The sequence below is a fragment of the Scyliorhinus canicula genome, chromosome 17, assembly GCF_902713615.1.
Source record: "Scyliorhinus canicula chromosome 17, sScyCan1.1, whole genome shotgun sequence".
Lineage (NCBI taxonomy): Eukaryota > Metazoa > Chordata > Chondrichthyes > Carcharhiniformes > Scyliorhinidae > Scyliorhinus > Scyliorhinus canicula.
The window spans coordinates 70,463,170-70,483,024 of NC_052162.1; the positions used below are offsets into that span (position 1 = coordinate 70,463,170).

The 19,855-nt window shown below is 46.1% G+C and overlaps 1 protein-coding gene across 6 annotated transcripts in view; it reads left to right on the plus strand.

The window, feature by feature from the left end:
- Positions 1-19,855, plus strand: part of pcdh11 (protocadherin 11) — a 777,373-nt gene that overhangs the window by 486,869 nt on the left and 270,649 nt on the right. For 5 of the 6 annotated variants that reach the window (XM_038774323.1, XM_038774325.1, XM_038774327.1 and 2 more), the window contains one exon: positions 12,533-12,728. The exons of the other annotated variant lie outside the window; for it this stretch is intronic. In XM_038774323.1, coding sequence (XP_038630251.1) covers positions 12,533-12,728 — 196 coding nt within the window. The remainder of the gene's footprint in view (positions 1-12,532; positions 12,729-19,855) is intronic. 6 annotated transcript variants of the gene reach the window in all.

The window sequence follows — 19,855 nt, forward strand, 5'->3', positions numbered from 1 at the left end:
CACCTGATGAATATTTGCAAAAGGAAACGTTGGAACACTTTTTTCCCCAAATGCTAACATAACCAAAAGTGTGAAACTAATAAATGTGGGTGCTAAGTGGTGGTGACTGGATTTAGATCAGATAACATTGGCGGATGTGTACATAATTGAAAACGATAAATGAGGAGGACCTATGGATATTGTAAATAGATAACTTCTGTAAGTAATCGCTCTATCTCTATGTGAGATAGATGTTCGGTAGTTATAGACTTTCCCTTCTGAGTAGCCTGATTATGACATGTAGGATAGATATGCTGCCATTCCCAGGGATGTGGCAAGGAACTGGTTAATATTTGGACGAGCGATCCAACCCTTTTCCACAACACTTGGTGGGTTAGTCTGCACCAATGGTTTCTACGTCCTTTATTCTTCTACTTGAATCCTAATCCATTGATGTGAACTCCACTTGACCAGTTCGCTTCCCCTTCTAGCTACCTATCCCCAAATATCTATCACATCTAGCCATTCACACACTGTAGGCGTGCGTTAGTGGAAATAAAAAGAGTCCCGTTTTGGGCGCATTTAGCGGGGTGTTTACTGGTGCTTGCAGCGCCGAGAATGACCCTGCTATTAAACAGGACTCTGCTTCGTTTTGGGGCCTCCGCGGGGATCGCCCTGCAGAAGCCACACTTAGACTCATTTCCTGCACTAACGAGCTCAGCTTGCCAGTGCAGAAAGAAATTAGTGAGCATTTTTAAATGGCACCCCTATCTCTCGACCCCCTCCCCTCCACCATGGCATCTAGATCTCCCCCCACCCATCGTCCCAACCTATCAATACAGGGTCCTCGACATCCCACCCCGCACCCCACCTTCTCAGGACAGGGAATGATGCCATCCGTACACCATGGCAGTGGCTCTGCCAGCCTGGTAGTGTCACTTGGTCACCCTGGCATTTACACGGTGGCACACGTGGCTGCCAGTACCAGAGTGCCCGGGTGGTATCAAGAATGGCATGGTACTGCTCTGCCCAGAGCCCCAAATCGCCTGGGTGGCCCCCCAAGTGCCGTTACGCCTGATTCATGTTTGTGGGAACCAGTGTTAAATGGCGCCATGGGGTGGTCTCCAAGGCGAGGCGTTTGATCCCATGCCTTGGGGAACTCTGACGCAGACATATTCAAGTGAGCCTAACTGCTCATTTGATTGTGCAAATCTGGATCACGCCTAGTAAGGACGAGATCCAGATTGTAACAAGATCTCGCGAGATGTAACGAGCGTTCTAAATCTCGTGACAGTCCTTTTACGAGATTTACCGGCCTTGTCGTGTCACCAAGTAGTGCACAAAGAAGCTGGTAGATCATGCCCTGTGTCTCACATATGTATTGTATTTCTTTTGATCTCTCTCTCATTTTGCTTCCTTTTGCTTTGTGCAAACATAACTTCTATCATTAAGCATTTCCTTTTCACCACCAAACATTCTGGGTGGGATTCTCCGCCGGCGCGATTCTCCGTTTTGCCGGCGCCCGGGGGTTTCCCGACGGAATGGGAAACCCGATTGACCAGCCGGCGGAACGGAGAATGCCGCCGGCAGGACGAGGCTGAAAAGTGGCATAGCGGGCCGGAGAATCCAGCCCTGTTTGTGCTCGCTATGTTCCATCCACTGCCCATCCTTGCTCCACCTCACTCCCTTCCTCTTTTGATGTATCGGCCCGTACCGGCCTCCCCAAACTGGCGTTGGAATATGGTGACTAGGGGCTTTTCACAGTAACTTCATTGGAGCCTACTTGTGAGAATAAGTGATTATTACTATTATTATTATTATTATTATTATGTGCTCTGTTCCTTTTTAAATGCTGCTTAACTGTAAATCTTGTAATGTTTTTTTCATTCTGGAGAAAGGTTTACTCTCAAACCTGGACTTTGTTAACTTAGTTGATTTTGCTTGACCTGTTCTGAGGGTCAGCATTTTATTCTTTTGTTTTTGGCTTTGCCTGCATGAAACGGATCACTTCTGAAGTGTCAGTCATACGGCAATGGATTTTGCTAGATCTAAAAACAGGTAATAATCAGGCAATATGTTACAAATTTTCCTGTTACAAATTTAGGATTGAAATGAAAACAAAAAGCAATGAACAAATCAAACAATTATTTTTTTCTCTGGAAAAGTGAAGGCTGAGGTGTGACCTGGTAGATCATAAATGTGCTTTATAGGATTGACATGGAAAAGATGCTTCCACTTCTGGGGTCAGGCAAGACACCATAAATACAAAATAAACTCTAATAAATCCGATAGGAAATTTAGGGGAACGTATTTTCCAGGGAATAGTTGGAACACTGAACTCACTAGCAGAAGAAGAAGTGGTTGATGCTAATAGCATAGATATATGTAAGGATAGTGGAGATTAATTCATGGTGGAGAAAGGACTGGAAGGTTATGCTGATAGTGTAAGATAAAGAGAATTAGAAGGAGGCTCATAAGAAGCAAAGCATCAGCATAATCCAGTTGGCTGTATGATCAGTTTCTGTGCTGCACATTTGGTTAATTTTATGTAATGACAGAACTGGGTGAATTCACATTTGTAGTGTATTACCTTTGAAAGGTCAGACTCTTCCGCAGCATTTGAGAAATCAGCAAATTTGTCAACTAAATACATACTTCACAGAATGGTTACTGTGCAGAAAGAAGCCACTTGGCCCTCCTTGTCTCTGCTGACTCTCTGAAGGAACAATTCACCGAGTGTCACACATCCGCCTTCTCGCTGCATTCTTCCTTTTTAAATACGAATCCAATTCCCTCTCCAAAACCTCAATTGAACCTGCCTCCACCGCACACTCATACAGAACATTGCAGGTCCAAAAATGCAGGTCATTGCAGTTTTGAAATTCTGCCCTGTACACCATGGTCTAAGTCATTTATATTATCAGAAAGATTAGGGGTCCCAAAACCAATCCCTGGGGACCCTCACCATAAAACTTTCTCCATCCACAAGCATCCATTAAATACATGCATTGCTCTCTCTTTCCTGTCGCTCCAACCTTGTTCCCGATTGCATTACCTACCTGAGATGCGCCATAAGGGTACTTTTCTTTCTTCATCTTAATCTCTATCTCTTTTGTCACCCAGGAACTCTGGACTTGTTAGAATATACCAACCCGTCTCTTCCTATAGGCAACACGTTGTTTTGTTAATTCATAAAAATGCAGGCCCAGAATGGAAACTTATCAACCACAAGAAACATCAACAGTGCTTAGAATTTGAGAAAGCTCCAGGCACGGTTCTGCAGGAATCCTCACATTCTACAAACAACAGTTAATAACATATCTTGCAAATGGGGTTGAGGATTTTCAGTACTGTTGCGGATAAGAGATCCATTAATTAGGCTGCTTGCATATGGTAATTTTTTCAAAAATGAAATAGCTTTCATGTTTCTCTTAACATTGATTTGAAGAGTCCAGACAGTTTTCACATCCTTATCTTTTTTTATGTCTCCTCTAGGTAAATATTTTTTTAACTCCCCACACCCCTGGATTCCTTAATGTTTTATTTATGTAACTTGTTTTTTTTAAGCTTCACTTAAAGCTACCTAAATGTGAAGCGTGGTTTGCCTGGTGGAGCTGGTTGGACACAGGTTTATCAATGTGCGCCATTCACAAAAGAGTTTTGAGATTTCGTCCATCTTGAGAAAAATTGTGAAGGGTCAGGGCTTCTACATTGCAGGACATCAGCGAGGTTAGAAATGGCATGTGAGAAGACTACATGAATTGGGATGTCATGATGAGGGAACGTCAAACTTGAGTTTTTTAGCTTGTGGATAGTGAGCGGAAAGAAAGACCGAGAGAGGTGAGGAATTCTGGAACTTTCAGATCCTGGGGGGGGGGGGATAAAATGAATTTGAACGCAGGATGACCTATGATATCGACCACAAAGGGTCCAAGGGGAAGGAAAGGAAAAAAAGAGTAAATCTAAGTTTCTATCGTGCTGCATACAGCCCAGGCAGATCATTCCATTCATGAAAATGCAACACTTGCAGTAATAAGGAAGAACTCATTCTATATATGTATAGGAGTAAGTTTTGAGCAGTGACATTTGCTTACACTTGAAAAAGGAAGTCATGATATGAAATAAACACTCACTTTTACGACCAATCTTTGCTTCAAGAAAAAAAAAATTCATGTTTTGATTTGATCAAAGGTGCAATAGAATATTTCTGTTGAATACTTTGTAATTACTGTTTCTGGTGAATCGTTCTCCTTTTATATTGTATTTTCAACAATCACTCTGTAGATGTGCAATTATTCAACCCATTTCCAAATCTTTTGATTTGATTTCTTTTGGGAAAAGCTGCACACAAAATTTGACCTTAGTAGTCATTGCTTGACAACAGAATTACACCATAGAAGAATTATTTGAAAGTACCAGAGGCATTCCTTGGAGCACATTTCTTTCTAGTTTCATAATTCCAAATAGCTCCAATCTCTAGTGAATACTAAATACATGAGAGTGATATAGAAACACCATTCAAAATTACTTTATTATGTGAGTGAAAAGGTACCAGATTACTTTCTCCTTTTAACTAGATGTACACTATTAGCTTGTTTAAAGAAGTAGAATTGCTGGGGTGGTGACAGACACATAATCATTGATAGACCTACCAGTGGCATAGCAAATTGGTGCTCTGAAACATTGGACCATAGAGAGGTAGAATTTGAATTTGTAGCACGATTTCCGTGTAATGAGGCCTTGACTGCTTTCCAAACGCATTTATCCTGGAAACGGCGCTAACGTTCTTAGTCGTCAGTGCATCAGGGCCCTCACACATTCTCTAATGGCTCATTCAACTGCCAGTGACAAATGATAAACAATGTGGAGCAACTTTAAAAGTCTTGCTCCACCTGCCAAGTTTTGCATATCATAGTTTATATTTTCCCTATATTTGGTGAAGATTAATTGACACAGAGACACATTGACTGCCTTTCCTTTGATAACTGAAGGAACCAGGCAGGGTAACAGGGAATGTAACACCAGTGGTGGAGGGGTTACAAGAATATGTGAACAAGGGCAGACTGGCTGAGAGTTTGCATAAGTATGAGCTGATAAGAGGGAACAATAGAGCTTTTCATGTCCCATTGAACTTTTTCAGAGAGCAATAATAAAGCAGGTTAAAGAGTTTCTAAGGATGTTATCTGCGTGGACTTGTAGAAGGCACTTAAGAAGGTTCCACGTGAGAGATTGTTAGCAAAAATGAGAGGGCATGGAATTGGAGGTAGGCTTTTGACTTGTGTTGGAAATTAGTTGAGAGGGAGGGGGCCCATGGAGATAAAAAGTAGAAACCCTGATTGGTGTGATATAATGGTTATTTACAAAGGATCTGTTCAACAACCTCAATTTTGCACCATATTTATTATCCAAACATATTCAGGGATAGGGGGCAAAAGACGCTAAATAAAGTTGAAATGCAGATCAGAGATGATCTAATTGAATGACAGATCGGGGCGGGATTCTCCCCTACCCGGCAGGGCAAGCTGTACCGGCGCCGAGGAGTGGCGTGACCCACTCCGGCGTCGGGCCGACCGGAAGGTCTGAATCCTCCGCACCTTCAGGGGCTAGGCCGGTGCCGGTGGGGTTAGCTACACGATAGCTGGTGCGGAAGGGCTTGATGCCGCACCAACAGGCACCGAAGGGCCCCCACCGGCCGGCGCGAGTTGGCGCATGCACGAGAGTGCCAGCGTGTGCTGGTGTCATCCCAGCGCATGCGCAGGGGTGGTTCTTCTCCATGCCGGCAATGGTGGGGGTTGACAGCAGCCGGCACGGAGGGAAAGAGTGCTCCCAAGGCACAGGCCCGCCTGCTGATCGGTGGGCTCCGATCGCAGGCCATGCCACCGTGGTGGCACCCCCGGGGCCAGATCCCTACGCGTTCCCCCAAGGACTCTGCAGGCCACCCGTAGAGCCAGGTCCCGCCGGTACGGACCTGGTTTGATTTACGCTGGCAGGACCGGCCGAAAACGGGCGGCCACTCGGCCCATCGCAGGGAGGAGAATCGCCGGGGAGGGGACGCTGCCAGCGGCCGCCGATCGGCGCGATTCCCGCCCCCGCCAAAACCCCGGTGCCAGAGAATTCGGCAGCCGGCATCGGGATGGCGGGGCGGGATTCATGCCGCCTCCCGGCAATTCTCCGACCCGGCGGGGGGTAGGAGAATCCCGCCCCAGGTTCAAGAAGCAAAATTACCTCTTTCTACTCTAATGTTCCTCACTAAGCTGTGTGTACAGACCTTTCTTATTTCGTGAAAGGCAGATCTCTCCTGCTCTTCTTCAAAATAATCCCATTGCGTCTTTAATGTTCACCTTAGAGGGACAATGGGACCTCAGTCTCACCTTTTCTCCTAATGGCAGAACCTGTGCTCCCTTACTGGAGGATGAGCCTAGATTTTGTCTTTGGAGTGGGACTTCAACCTTCTTTCACAGAGAATAGAGCACTATATCAACTGAGCCTAAGCTCAGTTTTACGAGTTGATGTCTTCTCATCATAGTCCTAGCTATGTACTGATATCGGCAGGGAAAAGGCAGAAACATGGCAGATGCAAAATGGCCAAAGTGGAATTTATAATCAGCTTCAAGTACTGCATGATTTACACTGAAAGAGCTGCTGATTCTTCAAGGCCATAGTACTTCAACAATTGACCATATATTATGGATGCATTCTTCCTGAAGTAGAGTAAAATACGAGTGATTTCAAATAGAAAAGGGCAGAACTGTACTGGTAAAGTGTGTAAAATGTTGTCGTAAAAGTGTGTAGAAATTGTAGAAGAGCAGAGATTTGGACATCCGACATCACAAGGACAAATCGCCATCGGTCCCAATTTCCAAGCTGATCTATTTAATAATTTGAGGAATGTAGGAATAAATTTTTTCAGGAGATAAAATGTGCAGCTTTCTGCAATGAGCACATGAGACTTTGATTAACTTTTCTGCATACTTATTATAGCTGATAGAAAATGTCTAAACTATTTTAGCTCCGAGTTCAAAAGAAAGCAATTTGCCCAAAATTTAGAGTACCCAGTTATTTCTTTTTCCAATTAAGGGGCAATTTAGCTTGGCCAAACCACCTAACCTGCACATCTTTGGATTGTGAGGGTGAAACGCACGCAAACATGGGGAGAATGTGCAAAATCCACACAGACAGTCCCAGTTTTAATACCCATTTTAAATTGAGGATTTCAGCACTCATAACCTCAGCTCATGATAAAACACATAGCTTCAACAGAGACACAAAAAGCCTGACACATGCATCAACTAATTGGAGATTACCCATGGCCGGGATTCGAAGTCTGCCCTCAGCGCCACAGTCCCAGTGCTAACCATTGCACCACATGCCAACCCCCCCCCCCCCCCCTCCCCCCCTCAGTGTTTGCATTTTGACAGAGGTTTATTAAAGTGCTAGCTTCATTCACTGTGATGGATTTTAACTTGGAGTGTGTTTCTAGCAGGAAACCAGTTCAGCGAGTCAATATCTTGCCCGCCACATGGAGCTGGGAGCTATGGTAATTTTAACCAGCAGGCCACAATTTTAAGGTCCCTAGTCCACTTTCCATCCATTCTGAGTGAAAAAGTCCACATACCTCTTTCTGTCAACAGGGAACATGGCTTCACAAACTGGCTTCCAGGTAAGTGGTGGAGAGGAAATTTTGGGAGAATCCTGTCGGAGGAGAGGAAGGAACCAGAAAGTGTCTGGGGCAGTGAAGCTATAATTTTCCTTGCAGGGTCCCCAAGAAGCATTCCGTTTCCTCTGAACACCAGAAAGATATTTTTTCCTCACTCCCTTGAGGAACCACTTCATCCTCCCCATCTGCCGATCTGCTTTGCTTAAAATGTCACTGAGATCCTTTTTGGCGTCATAGGTCATTAATTTGCATAAATCCTGGGTTACACATGGATGATCTATTCCTCTTCCTGCAGATTCCGCAAGTTAATATTGGATTTGATGCTAACAGCTTAGTCGGTATGCAACCTCTTTGTATTTAAATGCCTAGTTGTCTTGTTTCTTCCAGCTGGGTAGAATTAAGATTAATCCCACTGTATCATGTTTATGTGTTAGAATACATCAGCTGAATTAGATCTTGATAAATGGGGTTTTTGTTTCTCGATGTCAGTTTCTCATAATAGATGTATGAGCTGTGTTGTACTTTGATGAGCGAAAGGTAGCTACTAGACCACAATAGATCATTAGACCATAGGGGGAGAAATATGTCTGTACAGTGCAATTTCTAGTGGTTCCATACAGACTTGGACTCTTGGCCCACATGTCTCCAGGAAATGAACACAGGTCTTTTAGTGGTGGTATGTGAATGAATTTCTCCCTCAGATTCCCGTAACACAGTTAGGAGGCCTATCAGCCCATCTTGTCTGTGTTGCACTTTTGAAAGAATTGTGCAATTAGGCTCACACACTTATGCTTTCTCTACTACCCTGCAAATTGCTTTGCACTTGAGCATGACTGTGGGGAAAGTTACTAATTGCCATTTTCCTAAACAGATGTTTATGTTTCAACAAAATCTTTGAGGCAGGTGAATATAACATAAGACAAAAAAAACAAGTTTCATGCATAAAGGGCGGGATTCTCCGACCCCCCCGCCGGGTCGGAGAATCGCCGGGGGTCGGCGTGAATCCTGCCCCCACCGCCCCCCAAATTCTCCGGCTCCCCAAAAATCAGCCCGGCGTGAATCGCGCCGCCCATCTCGTAGAATTGTGGGGATCGATGCAACTCAATGGGCCCCGGGGCTGCCCGAATTCTTCGGTCCGCAATGGGCCGAAGTCCCGCCCGTTTTTTGCCAGTCCCACCGGTGTAAATTGGAGTCGGTCCTTACCGGCGGGACCTGGCGGCGCGGGTGGCCTCCAGGGTTCTTGGGGGGGGCGCGGGGGGTTCTGGCCCCAGGAGGTGCTCCCACGGTGGCCTGGGCCGCGATCGGGGCCCACCGATCCGCGGGCGGGCCTGTGCCATGGGGGCACTCTATTGTTCCGTACCGGCGGCTGTAGTAGTCCGCTATTGGCGGTGCGGAAACGAAGCCCTCTGCGCATGCGCGGGGCTGATGCCAGCATACGCTGGCGCTCCCGCGCATGCGCCAACACGCGCTGGCTGGCGGAGGCCCTACTGCGTCGGTTGGCGCGGCGCCAAGTCCCATTCCCGCCAGCCGGTGGGGCACAAACCACTCCAGGTGCGGAGGTGCGGCCACTCTGTCCCCCCTGAGTTGCCCGTCCCGCTGATTATGGCAGAATCCCGCCCAAAGAGTTCGTGTTTAGTCTGAATGTGCACAACGTAATGCGGTTGATTTAAATTTTCCTTCCAGATGGTCTTCAATCATGAATAATTGACTGTTTTCAGTGATTACTTAGTTAAGTCCAGACATAGGACATGATTTGGTCCATCATATAGCCTTAAAATATATACTTTGTTTTCAAATTGGCAAGAAAGGATAAAGAGATCTACACTGGATGATTGGGCAGAATATAATGTCATGACCCCCAGGGCTAATGTGCAGTCAATTCCAGCCCCATTTAACTCGGAGTCACAACACAGTTGAAATTAACTTTTGTTTTTTAGATACCTAGGGCGGGATTCTCCCAGCCCCGCGCCAAGCCGGAGAATGCCCATAACCGCGCCACGCTGCCCTGACGCCGGCACGCAATTCTTTTTTCTGGTGGTCCTTTTTCTGGTTTGCGGGATGTAACTTGTGTTGTGCCACAGGGGTCAGTGCAGGGTCCTCAACATTTTACAAATATAAATTATTTGGAGGAAGGTATCAAAGGTGTGGTTGCTAAATTTTCTGATACTACAAAGATTGATAGTAAAGTAAGTTGTGAAGAGAGCATAGGCATGATTCTCCAGCGTCCCAGCCGTGTGTAGGAGGTGGCACCGGCACGTTTGGTGCGGCGCCAGTCGGGGCCGCTTCATGCGGCCGGCCCGCCGTTTCTCTGGCCCGGATGGGCCGAGCGGCCGCTCTAAAAAGGCTGAATCCCGCTGGCGCCGTCCACACCTGGTAGCAGCCGGCGGGAACTCTGCGCGCAGGGCCGGGGGGGCGGCCTGTGGTGGGGGAAAGGGGGGCTCCGACCACGGGAGGGTCTCCGATGGGGCTTGGCCTGCGATCGGTTACCACCGATTGGCAGGCCAGCCTCTCGCTCCCCGGGCCTATTTTCTTACGTGGCGGCCCCTGAACTCCCGCGCCATGTTGCTTCGGGGCCGGCACGTTGAGGGAGGCCACCGCGCATGCGCGGGTTGGCCCAGTGCACAGTTTCCAAAAATTCAAGGTAATCAGGCAAAGTCAACATGAGTTTCTGAAAGGGAAGTCATGTATGACCAGTTAATTGGAATTCTTTGAACAAGTCACATGTGCTGTTGATTTCCAGAGCACATTTTATAAAATACAGTAAGAAGTCTTGCAACACCAGGTTAAAGTCCAACAGGTTTGTTTCAAACACTAGCTTTCGGAGCACAGCTCCTTCCTCAAGTGAATCACCTGAGGAAGGAGCAGTTCCCCCAGTCCAACGCCGGCATCTCCACATCATTTATAAAATACCACATCAAAGGTAATTGCAGAAAATGAAAACTTGGTGTAAGGTTTGGCATGGATAGCAGATTGGCGAGTTAATAGGGAACAGAGTCAAGTTATAAGTGGCGAAAGACAAAATGCTGGAAAATCTCAGCAGGTCTGGCAGCATCTGTCGGGAGAGAAAAGAGCTAACGTTTTGAGTCCGATGACTCTTTGTCAAAGCTATAAGTGGTCCTTTTTCTGGTTTGCGGGATGTAACTTATGTTGTACCACAAGGGCCCAGTGCAGGGTCCTTAACATTTTACAAATATAAATTATTTGGAGGAAGGTATCGAAGGTATGGTTGCTAAATTTTCTGATAATACAAAGATTGATAGTAAAGTAAGTTGTGAAGTCAGGCATGATTCTCCAGCCTCCCAGCCGTGTGTAGGAGGTGGTGCAGCATTCCCTGCCGGCGGGATTTTCTGCTCCCGCCGCTGTTAATGGGAATTCCCATTGAAGCCACTCCACGTCACCAGGGAAGCAGCGGATGGGGGTTCGGGACCAGAGAATCCCAGCGCCAGCGAATGGCCAGAGAATTTTGGCCAGAGAGACTGCAAGGAAACATAGATGAGCGGGCAAACTACTGGCTGAGTATATTGTGCAAAAATGTGTTATCCATTTCGTCAGGACAAATAAAAAGAAGTATATTATCTAAATGGTGAGAAATTGCAGAGCTGAGATGCCGAAGGATCTGGGTGACTTAATGCCTGAATTGCAAAAGGCTAGAATGTAGGTGCAGCAAATAATGATGAAAATGAATTTATTTAAGGGGAAATGAATACAAAAGTTGTATGTGACTGGTGAAACCACATCTAGAGTACTGTAGAGTATTGGTCTCATTATGTAAGAATGGATGTAAAAGCGTTGGAAGCAGTTCAGAGAAGATTTACTAAACTAATACCGGGAATGGGGGGGTTGTCTTACGAGGAAAGATTGGACAGGCTCGGCTTGTACCCGCTGTAGGTTACAAGAATAAGAAGCAACTTGATTATGACATATAAAATGCTGAGGGATCTTGTCAGGGTCGAAATGGAGAGGATGTTTCCTCTTGTGAGAAAATATAGGACTACGGGTCACTGTTTAAAAATAAGGGGTCACCCATTTAAGACAAAGATGAGAAGAAATGTTCTTTCTCAGAGGGTAGTAAATCTTTGGAACTCCCTTCCTCAAAAGGCAGTCGAAGCAAAGTCAAGACAGACAGAGATAGGTTCCTGGGGGAACATGTGAGGTGACAGTCAGATCAGCCATCATCTTATGGAATGGCAGAGCAGGCTCAAGCGGACTGAATGGCCTACTCCTGCTCCTAATTCGTATGCATGTATGTATATCTGATCGATGTGAAACTGATTCAGTAAGACCTGTTGTTTTCCCAAGTTTGATTCCCAGTGTGTTCCGAGGTAGCTGATCTCAGCTGATCATAGATCTCATTTAGGGAATGGTCATACCAGGGCTGGAGTTCTCTAGTCGTTTGCTCGTGGCAGGATTCACTGGTCCCGCCAACAGCTCACCTCCTGCCTGTGGGTTTCCCGGAGGCGTGGCGCGGCTTCAGTGGGAAATCCTATTGACAACGGTGGGAACAGAGTATCCCACCACCAGAGAACGGCATGCCACTTGTCGCCGCCGAGAAACACGCGGCTAGAAGGCTGGAGAATCCCACCCCTGATTACAGTCAGGTAGCTTCTCTTCAAAGGTTTGCAGTAGTGGAAATGGGGCGAGGCCAAGAATGGGTTCAGCTGTGATGCCCATCACACCCAAAGGGCAAACGAACGTTCAGTATCCAGTCTTACACAGAAACATGGCCGTGTGAACTCAGTGTTGCGACCGATATCTGAAGTCGGCGAGAGTTAGTGCCTTCAGAAGAGAAGGTGAGAAAATTAGAAGCAGCAAATAAATAGATGATAAGCTTTAAAAATAAAGTGACCCATCTCTTGCATGGTCACAAAATAACCAATGTCATTCTTCTTCTTCCAGTCACAACGAAGGGTCACATTCCACCTCCCTGATGGATCTCAGGAAAGTTGCAGCGACAGTGGATTGGGTGACCATGAACCCAACAACAGTGCCAGCACAGCGCACCCTCTGCCCCTCGGCTTCCCACAGGAAGAATACTACGAGCAAACATCCCCAAGTAGGACTGAAGGTGATGGCAACTCAGACCCTGAATCCAGTAAGTGATTTCCTGTGTTTGAGGCAAATTGCTTGAGGTAATTATATGGCCTAGATGAACAGTGCTATTAAGCAGCTCTGACCTACATAGCTACTTCACAGATACAGGCCTACTTAGCCATTTGTTAAAAGAGCTGAGAATGTGACAACAGTAGAAATGGGCTGGTAATTTGAAATCATTTGTTACAGGAGTATGATAGTTAGAGAAATGTTTTAATTAATCATGAATAGTAGTTAGCTGTTGTCTGCAGACACTGATAGGTCTGAAATATATGCAACAGGGGCTGGCTGACCTATATTTTGATTTGCACCACTACTTTAGAATCACAGTCATAAAGTACAGCAGGACGCCAAGCAGCCCATCACGTCTGTGCTGGCTATTACCCAATCAGTTCCAATCCCCTGCCCTTCATACATAACCTTTAATAATTGTCCTTTTTCCTTTTGCGTGATTTTGAATCTGTTTAAACATAGTCCGCTATTGGTCCATGAATCCTCTCTCACCTCCCATATATATCTGTGCCTAAGTAAGCCTCTACATATATAAGGAACTGATCCAAAAAAGCAAAAGCTCTAGCCCTTACATTAGTGTTTTAATATTGCAAAGCTTCAAGCTGTCAGAATTTCCAAGTTCAGCTTGGCTGTTATCCACAGCTATTTTTCCCTTATTCTATTCTGCTCTTTCTCATTTCCGTTGGTAAATGTACTATTGCTCGACTCCTCCAGTGCTGTGATACTTAAATGGCAACTCCTCATTACAGACCTCCCACTGCTGATTTTCCATCTCTTCCTGTGCCTACCCTGCTGAGCTGTCTCTAATTTGAATTCAGCAGTCGAAGCTTGAACTAAAACTGGGAGGAGGAAGCACAAGTATTCAAATAACATGACCCTGGAGGACTGGTGTTGCTGCTGCATCATCTACTGTTAATGTAACTGTCATGCCAAGTGGCAGGATACGATCCATGTGTACCCTGTTCCCCTCTACTTTTAGCCCTCAACCAGATTGAAAGCTACATCCTTGTACACAAATATATGCATTAACTATGTTCAGGTATGGCTTCCCTTGGTCCAGCACTACTAAACGAGTTAATCATGGTTCGGAGTTATTGATATCAAGTCAATACAAATTCAAAACTTGGATGATTTTAAGACACCTACTATTAATTTAAAAATAGAGTCGCAAACTGGTGAGTAAAATGAAAAAGTCATTTTATATTTTTAAAATAAATTTAGAGGACCCAATTAATTTTTTTTTCCATCTAAGGGGCAATTTAGCGGAGCCAATCCACCTACCTTGCTCATCTTTGGGTTGTTGGGGTAAGACCCAGGCTGCCTTGGGTAGAATGTTCAAACTCCATATGGACAGTGACCCGGGGCTTGGATCAAACTGGGGTCCTCAGCGTGGCGCCATAGGGCAGCAGTGCTAACCACTGCGCCACCGTGCTGCCCAGAAAGTCATTTTATATGTCGCTTCTTAAGGCAATAAAGGGCGACTGTAACAATTGAATGATGGTAACTTTCAGCTTCTGTGAATGGGTGAGGATACAAACTTTCCTAGAATTATATTTTAAAAGCAGGGGCTGGTTTAGCTCACTGGGCTAAATCGCTGGCTTTTAAAGCGGACCAAGCAGGCCAGCAACACGGTTCAATTCCCGTACCAGCCTCCCCGGACAGGCGCCGAAATGTGGCGACTAGGGGCTTTTCACAGTAACTTCATTGAAGCCTACTCGTGACAATAAGCGATTTTCATTTCATTCATTTTCAAACAATACAGTTGAAGTTTTTGATGGCCTATTGATATAAATGTACTATACAATGTGCCACAGAGTCCTAGTGATCAGGGAGATCTTAGGCTTGAAATTTGGTCTGTGCTCAGTTAATTAATTTGTCCCAGGGCAATAATAGGTTTACTGCAACAAGCTTCAACAACTTGAGGCTGGAGATGGAAAATAAGCTCTCTTAATCACTACGCAGTGGCTCAGTGCAGAAGTGCCTAAATGTGTGGATGTAAAGGGAGTGAAATTCCCACCTTCACTAATTTTAAATGAAAGCAATTCTTTCTCACACAAGTTGGCAAAGGCAGCAATTTCCTCTCCCAGATGAGATCAAGATTAGAATATCCTTCTTACACCAATTCACTGTCCAGACTTATGCATGAGAAACAGCCTCGGGGCTAAGGTAGTGGAGGACTGTAGTGCCTGTGCAAATGTCACCATCAGTTTACAGGGAGTAGAGCAGGAATGGCAAGAGAATTGGAGAACAGGAGAATTCTGTCAAATATAACCTACCCTAATTTAATGCATTTGATGGCGACACTTTCTCTGCAACAGATAGCTCCTCAGCTATTTTATTTCATACAATTATATGGAGGAATTATTATGGCATCTATCTTATTCTAACATGCAAAATGCTTTAATTTCCAAAGACCACGGTATGTTGGGCATGACTTTTAACAAACATAAACGGGTAAGTGGCTTTCCAGTGCTACTTTCCCATGAGGAGGACAGGACCCCCAAGCTAATTTGCTTCCCCCTATGATCAAACCTCCTCCTGCCTGTGACTGGAACACCCCTTCCCATAATATTGCCCATGCTTTGATAACCCGTCCCATGATCACAGACACATCCACCAATCTCTGCCCTGATGGTGTACGGCCACATGATCCCTTGTGATCTCCAAGCGGCAGGAAACCTACTTGCTCTCAGGTAATGGTCTTTCAGTGTTCCCTACCTGACAGGAAGTCAGCCAATTAGGTGGACTCCTGGAGTAGAATCTTACAGCTCTGCCACGACAGGGGCAAGTCCATTAAAAGTCCATCGACTTCGGCGGGACTGAAAAATCTTGTTGGCTGGGTGGGACGTGAAACTTTCCCCCGGACAGGAAACTTGCTTAAAAAGTCACAGGCGCTCTATGATTTTAAAACTTCACAACAATCATCTGACCAGAGGTGAAGGCAGACCTTAAAGTGCAAGTCTTCTTGATGAAAAAGGGGGTGCGACTTTGTTGCAGCCATGGTTTGCCATTTGGTCACCTGACTCTGCCCCTCGCTGGATTGAAACTGGAGTTGGAAGGAGTGGAGATTCCAGCATAAAATGCTAAGAGGGCATTTTAAATGCAGCCAGTGGTGGACACTCGTGCGCTGCTGCTGTCTGAAAGGTCTGGGCCAATCTGTTTATCTCTCCACAAACTCTGCCTGACTGTTGACTATTTCCAGCATTCTTCTCTTTTTATTTGTAGTTCAAATGAACTTCTCTAAAAAAATCAAAAGATACTCTCACTGCAAACTATGAGAGCCAAACGCAAGTTCGTGTGGACCGAAAAGTAGCTGGTTGGTCAAGAGACTGTGAAAATTGTATTTGGTAGCAAGTCAATATAGGTGAGATAATTTAGATGGAAGATCTTTCGATTATATAGTGCCAATCAGATCTCAGGACATCCTAAGTATGTCGGAACCAATTAAATACTTTTTGTTAAGTGTAACCACTGTTGCAACTTGGAGAAACATGGCAGCCAGTTTGCACAAAGCAGATAATCAGTTTCTTTATTGATGTCGGTTGAAGGGAAAATAAAGTGTTGGTCAAAACATTGAAGTACTTTTTGAGGTCCAGTCACTGTTGTAAGAAATGCCAGTGCAAGATAGGAGCTACCAATTGCTCATCAGTGCATAAATAGCATCGGACATTTATTGTAGTGTCTCCACCCATACCTTCATCAAGAATAAGTCAAACCAACACAATAGTGCAAGTACAGAATCACATGCACTCATGAGTTTTTCTGATTAACCTACAAACGCAATATTTGGCAGTGTTTGCACTCATTGTAGGTGTTTTCATTCATGCTGTACGAGTAGACTTCAATATGTTGAAACGGTTGGTAACATGGTTCTTGGAATTTCCGGTTTGCTAACTTGACCTCTTATATTTGGGTAAAACATTGGCATCTGTTCGTGAACGAAGTAACCCAGTTAATATCCCCCAATAAATTCAAGCTTCCATCCGTATGAAAGACAGATCACGCCGACCAAATTTAACAGAATTATTTGTAGATGGAAATAAGTTAGCTGCCAGTAATGTGATTACTATTACATCCTTCCAAATCACAAGGTTCCCCACATAAAAGGCTATGGCTAAAATTAAAACTCATGGGATCAGGGAGGAAGTTGTAAATTGGATGATGAATTAGTTAGATAATGAGAAATAGAATGCAGTCATTAATAACAGCATTTCCAATTTGTTAGCTATGGCCAGTAGAATCCCTCAGTAATCATTTCTGGAATCACAAATGTGTGTAAATTTACTGGTAACCCCACCAGGATTTTGTTGCAGAATGTCGAAATTTATAAAATCCATCAAGTTACAGCCTCACGGTAGCATGGTGGTTAGCATCAATGCTTCACAGCTCCAGGGTCCCAGGTTCGATTCTCGGCTGGGTCACTGTCTGTGTGGAGTCTGCACGTCCTCCCCGTGTGTGCGTGGGTTTCCTCCGGGTGCTCCGGTTTCCTCCCACAGTCCAAAGATGTGCGGGTTAGGTGGATTGGCCATGCTAAATTGCCCGTAGTGTAAGGTTAATGGGGGGATTATTGGGTTATGGGTATACGGGTTACGTGGGTTTAAGTAGGGTGATCATTGTTCGGCACAACATCGAGGGCCGAAGGGCCTGTTCTGTGCTGTACTGTTCTATGTTCTATGTTCTAAGTAGGAAGACTTTGAAAGCAAGTGGAAGAGATATGGAAAGACTAAGTAAAATACTGCTTTGATGAACACCAAATTGTTTTCTTCAAGCACATATAAACACATACAAGTGTTAAATTTAATTTTAACCTGGTGAAGAAGGGGAGTGTGTAAGCTTATTTTTAACAGTTGGTTGGTTTCTGTAGCTTCTATCCATGAGCGATAGTCTCTGTTCAAAGAATTCCTCCATATCCCCACAAAACATTTTTGGAGACGAGACAATGAACAGTCTGATACCCTTTACCGAAGGAAGTGCAGGCTCATAGGTCTAGGAGGGGTCTTGGGGTATGGGGTGGGATTCTCCAGTTGGCCTGCCGTATGTTCTTCGGCGGCACACCCTCACTGACAGTGGGATTCTCCATTCCCGCCAACTGACAATGGGATTTCCCATTGTGGTCACCCCCTGCCATCGGGAAACCCGTGGACGTGGATGTACTGCCGGAGGAATGGAGAATCCCACTGGCAGAGAATCCTGCCCGTGTTTTCGCTGAGGGTATTTCAATCAATGAGCATGCGAGAGGCCCGGGTTCAAATACCTGACAAGCCCTTTTACGCCAAGTCGGACATTATGATTTACCTGCGGTGCAAATTATGATTTAACTGCGGGCAGCACGGTAGCATTGTGGATAGCACAATGGCTTCACAGCTCCAGGGTCCCAGGTTCTATTCCGGCTTGGATCACTGTCTGTGTGGAGTCTGCACATCCTCCCCATATGTGCGTGGGTTTCCTCCGGGTGCTCCAGTTTCCTCCCACAGTCCAAAGATGTTCAGGTTAGGTGGATTGACCATGCTAAATTGCTCCTTCGTGCCCAAAGATGTGTGTAGGTTAGGTTGAGGCATTAAGGGGGAGTGGACTTGTCGGATTGCTCTTTCATAGGGTCGGTGCAGACTCGATGGGCGAATGGCCCCCTTCTGTGCTGAAGGGATTCCATAATTGGGACAAAATGATTTTATTTCGAGAAAACAGCATTCAGAAGAGGCATTGTGAAAGTCTCAAAACAGGCATTGTTTTATGCAGAGAGCTAGAAGTCACGATTGGAAACAAAGCAAAAATGTTCGATATAGTTGAAGCAAGAATTATCGACAATTTAGAGTTGTTAGCTTTTGGAATAGATTTTCACCTAAGGCAATGTTGACTCAATTGCAGGATTTAAAAAAGAAATGTGCATGGAGAAAAGGTGTGAGGAAGCAAGGAGTTTGATGTAATTTGTGGAGGTCTAAATATGGTGATGACTGACATACAACACCAGTTACAAACATTGGGCGGAATCCTCCGACCGTCCGGGACGTCGGAGGATCGCCCGGGGCTGGCGTCAATCCCGCCCCCGCCGTGGCCCGAATTCTCCGCCACCTGGGAATCGGCAGGGGCGCGTTGCACCCCGCGCGGCAATTCTCCGGCCCGCGATGGGCCGAAGTTCCGCCGCTGACAGGCCTTTCCCGCCGGCGGGAATCAAAGCACGTCTGGTGCCGGCGGGATTGGCGACACGGGCGGGCGCCAGGGTCCTGGGGGGTTGGGGGGGGGCGCGGGGCAATCTGGCCCTGGGGGGGTGCCCCCACGGTGGCCTGGCCCACGATCGGTGCCCACTGATCGGCGGGCGGGCCTGTGCCATGGGGGCACTCTCTGTCTTCCACCCTGCCATGGCCTTCACCATGGCGGGGGAGGAAGAGACCCCTTCACCTGCGCAGGCGCTGGTATGACGTCAGCAGCCGCTGACGCACCGGCGAAGGCCTTTCGGCCCCGGCTGGCGTGGCGCCAAAGGCCGTTCGCGCCGATCGGCGGAGCGGGATCCGCTCCGGCGCAGGCCTAGCCCCTAAAGGTGCGGAGAATTCACACCACTCCGTCCCGCCGGGACCCCCCGCCCCGCTGGGTAGGGGAGAATTCCGGTCATTGTACCTTATTCTGTTGATTGTACTGATCTTCCTTTTTGTAAAAAGTAAATATAAATTGGGCGGGATTCTCCCGCAATCGGCGGAATGGCCCGACGTGGCACCAAGAACGGCGCGAACCACTCTGGCGTTGGGCCACACTTCTGGGGGCTAGGCCGGTGGTGGCTATGAGACATGTAACTTAAGCTCAGGCCACCATGACTACTGCTAAGGAAAGGTCAATTGGCAGCGTTATCTGCAATATGTGGGCCTCTCCGCCATTGCACAGCAAAGGAGCGAGGCCTTGCCTCAGTGGGATACTGAATCACCAGCAACTCTGCAATCATGCTTCCAAGTGGCCCTTAGATGTTGAAAATACCAAATGTCACTTTGTTTTTCTTTCTTTCAGCTTTAAAATCTGTAAGATCATATGAACTAACTAAGATCATAAAACCATAGAATTTACAGTGCAGATTGGCCAATCGGCCATCGAGTCTGCATCTGCCCTTGGAAAGAATCTTGCCTTTGCCCT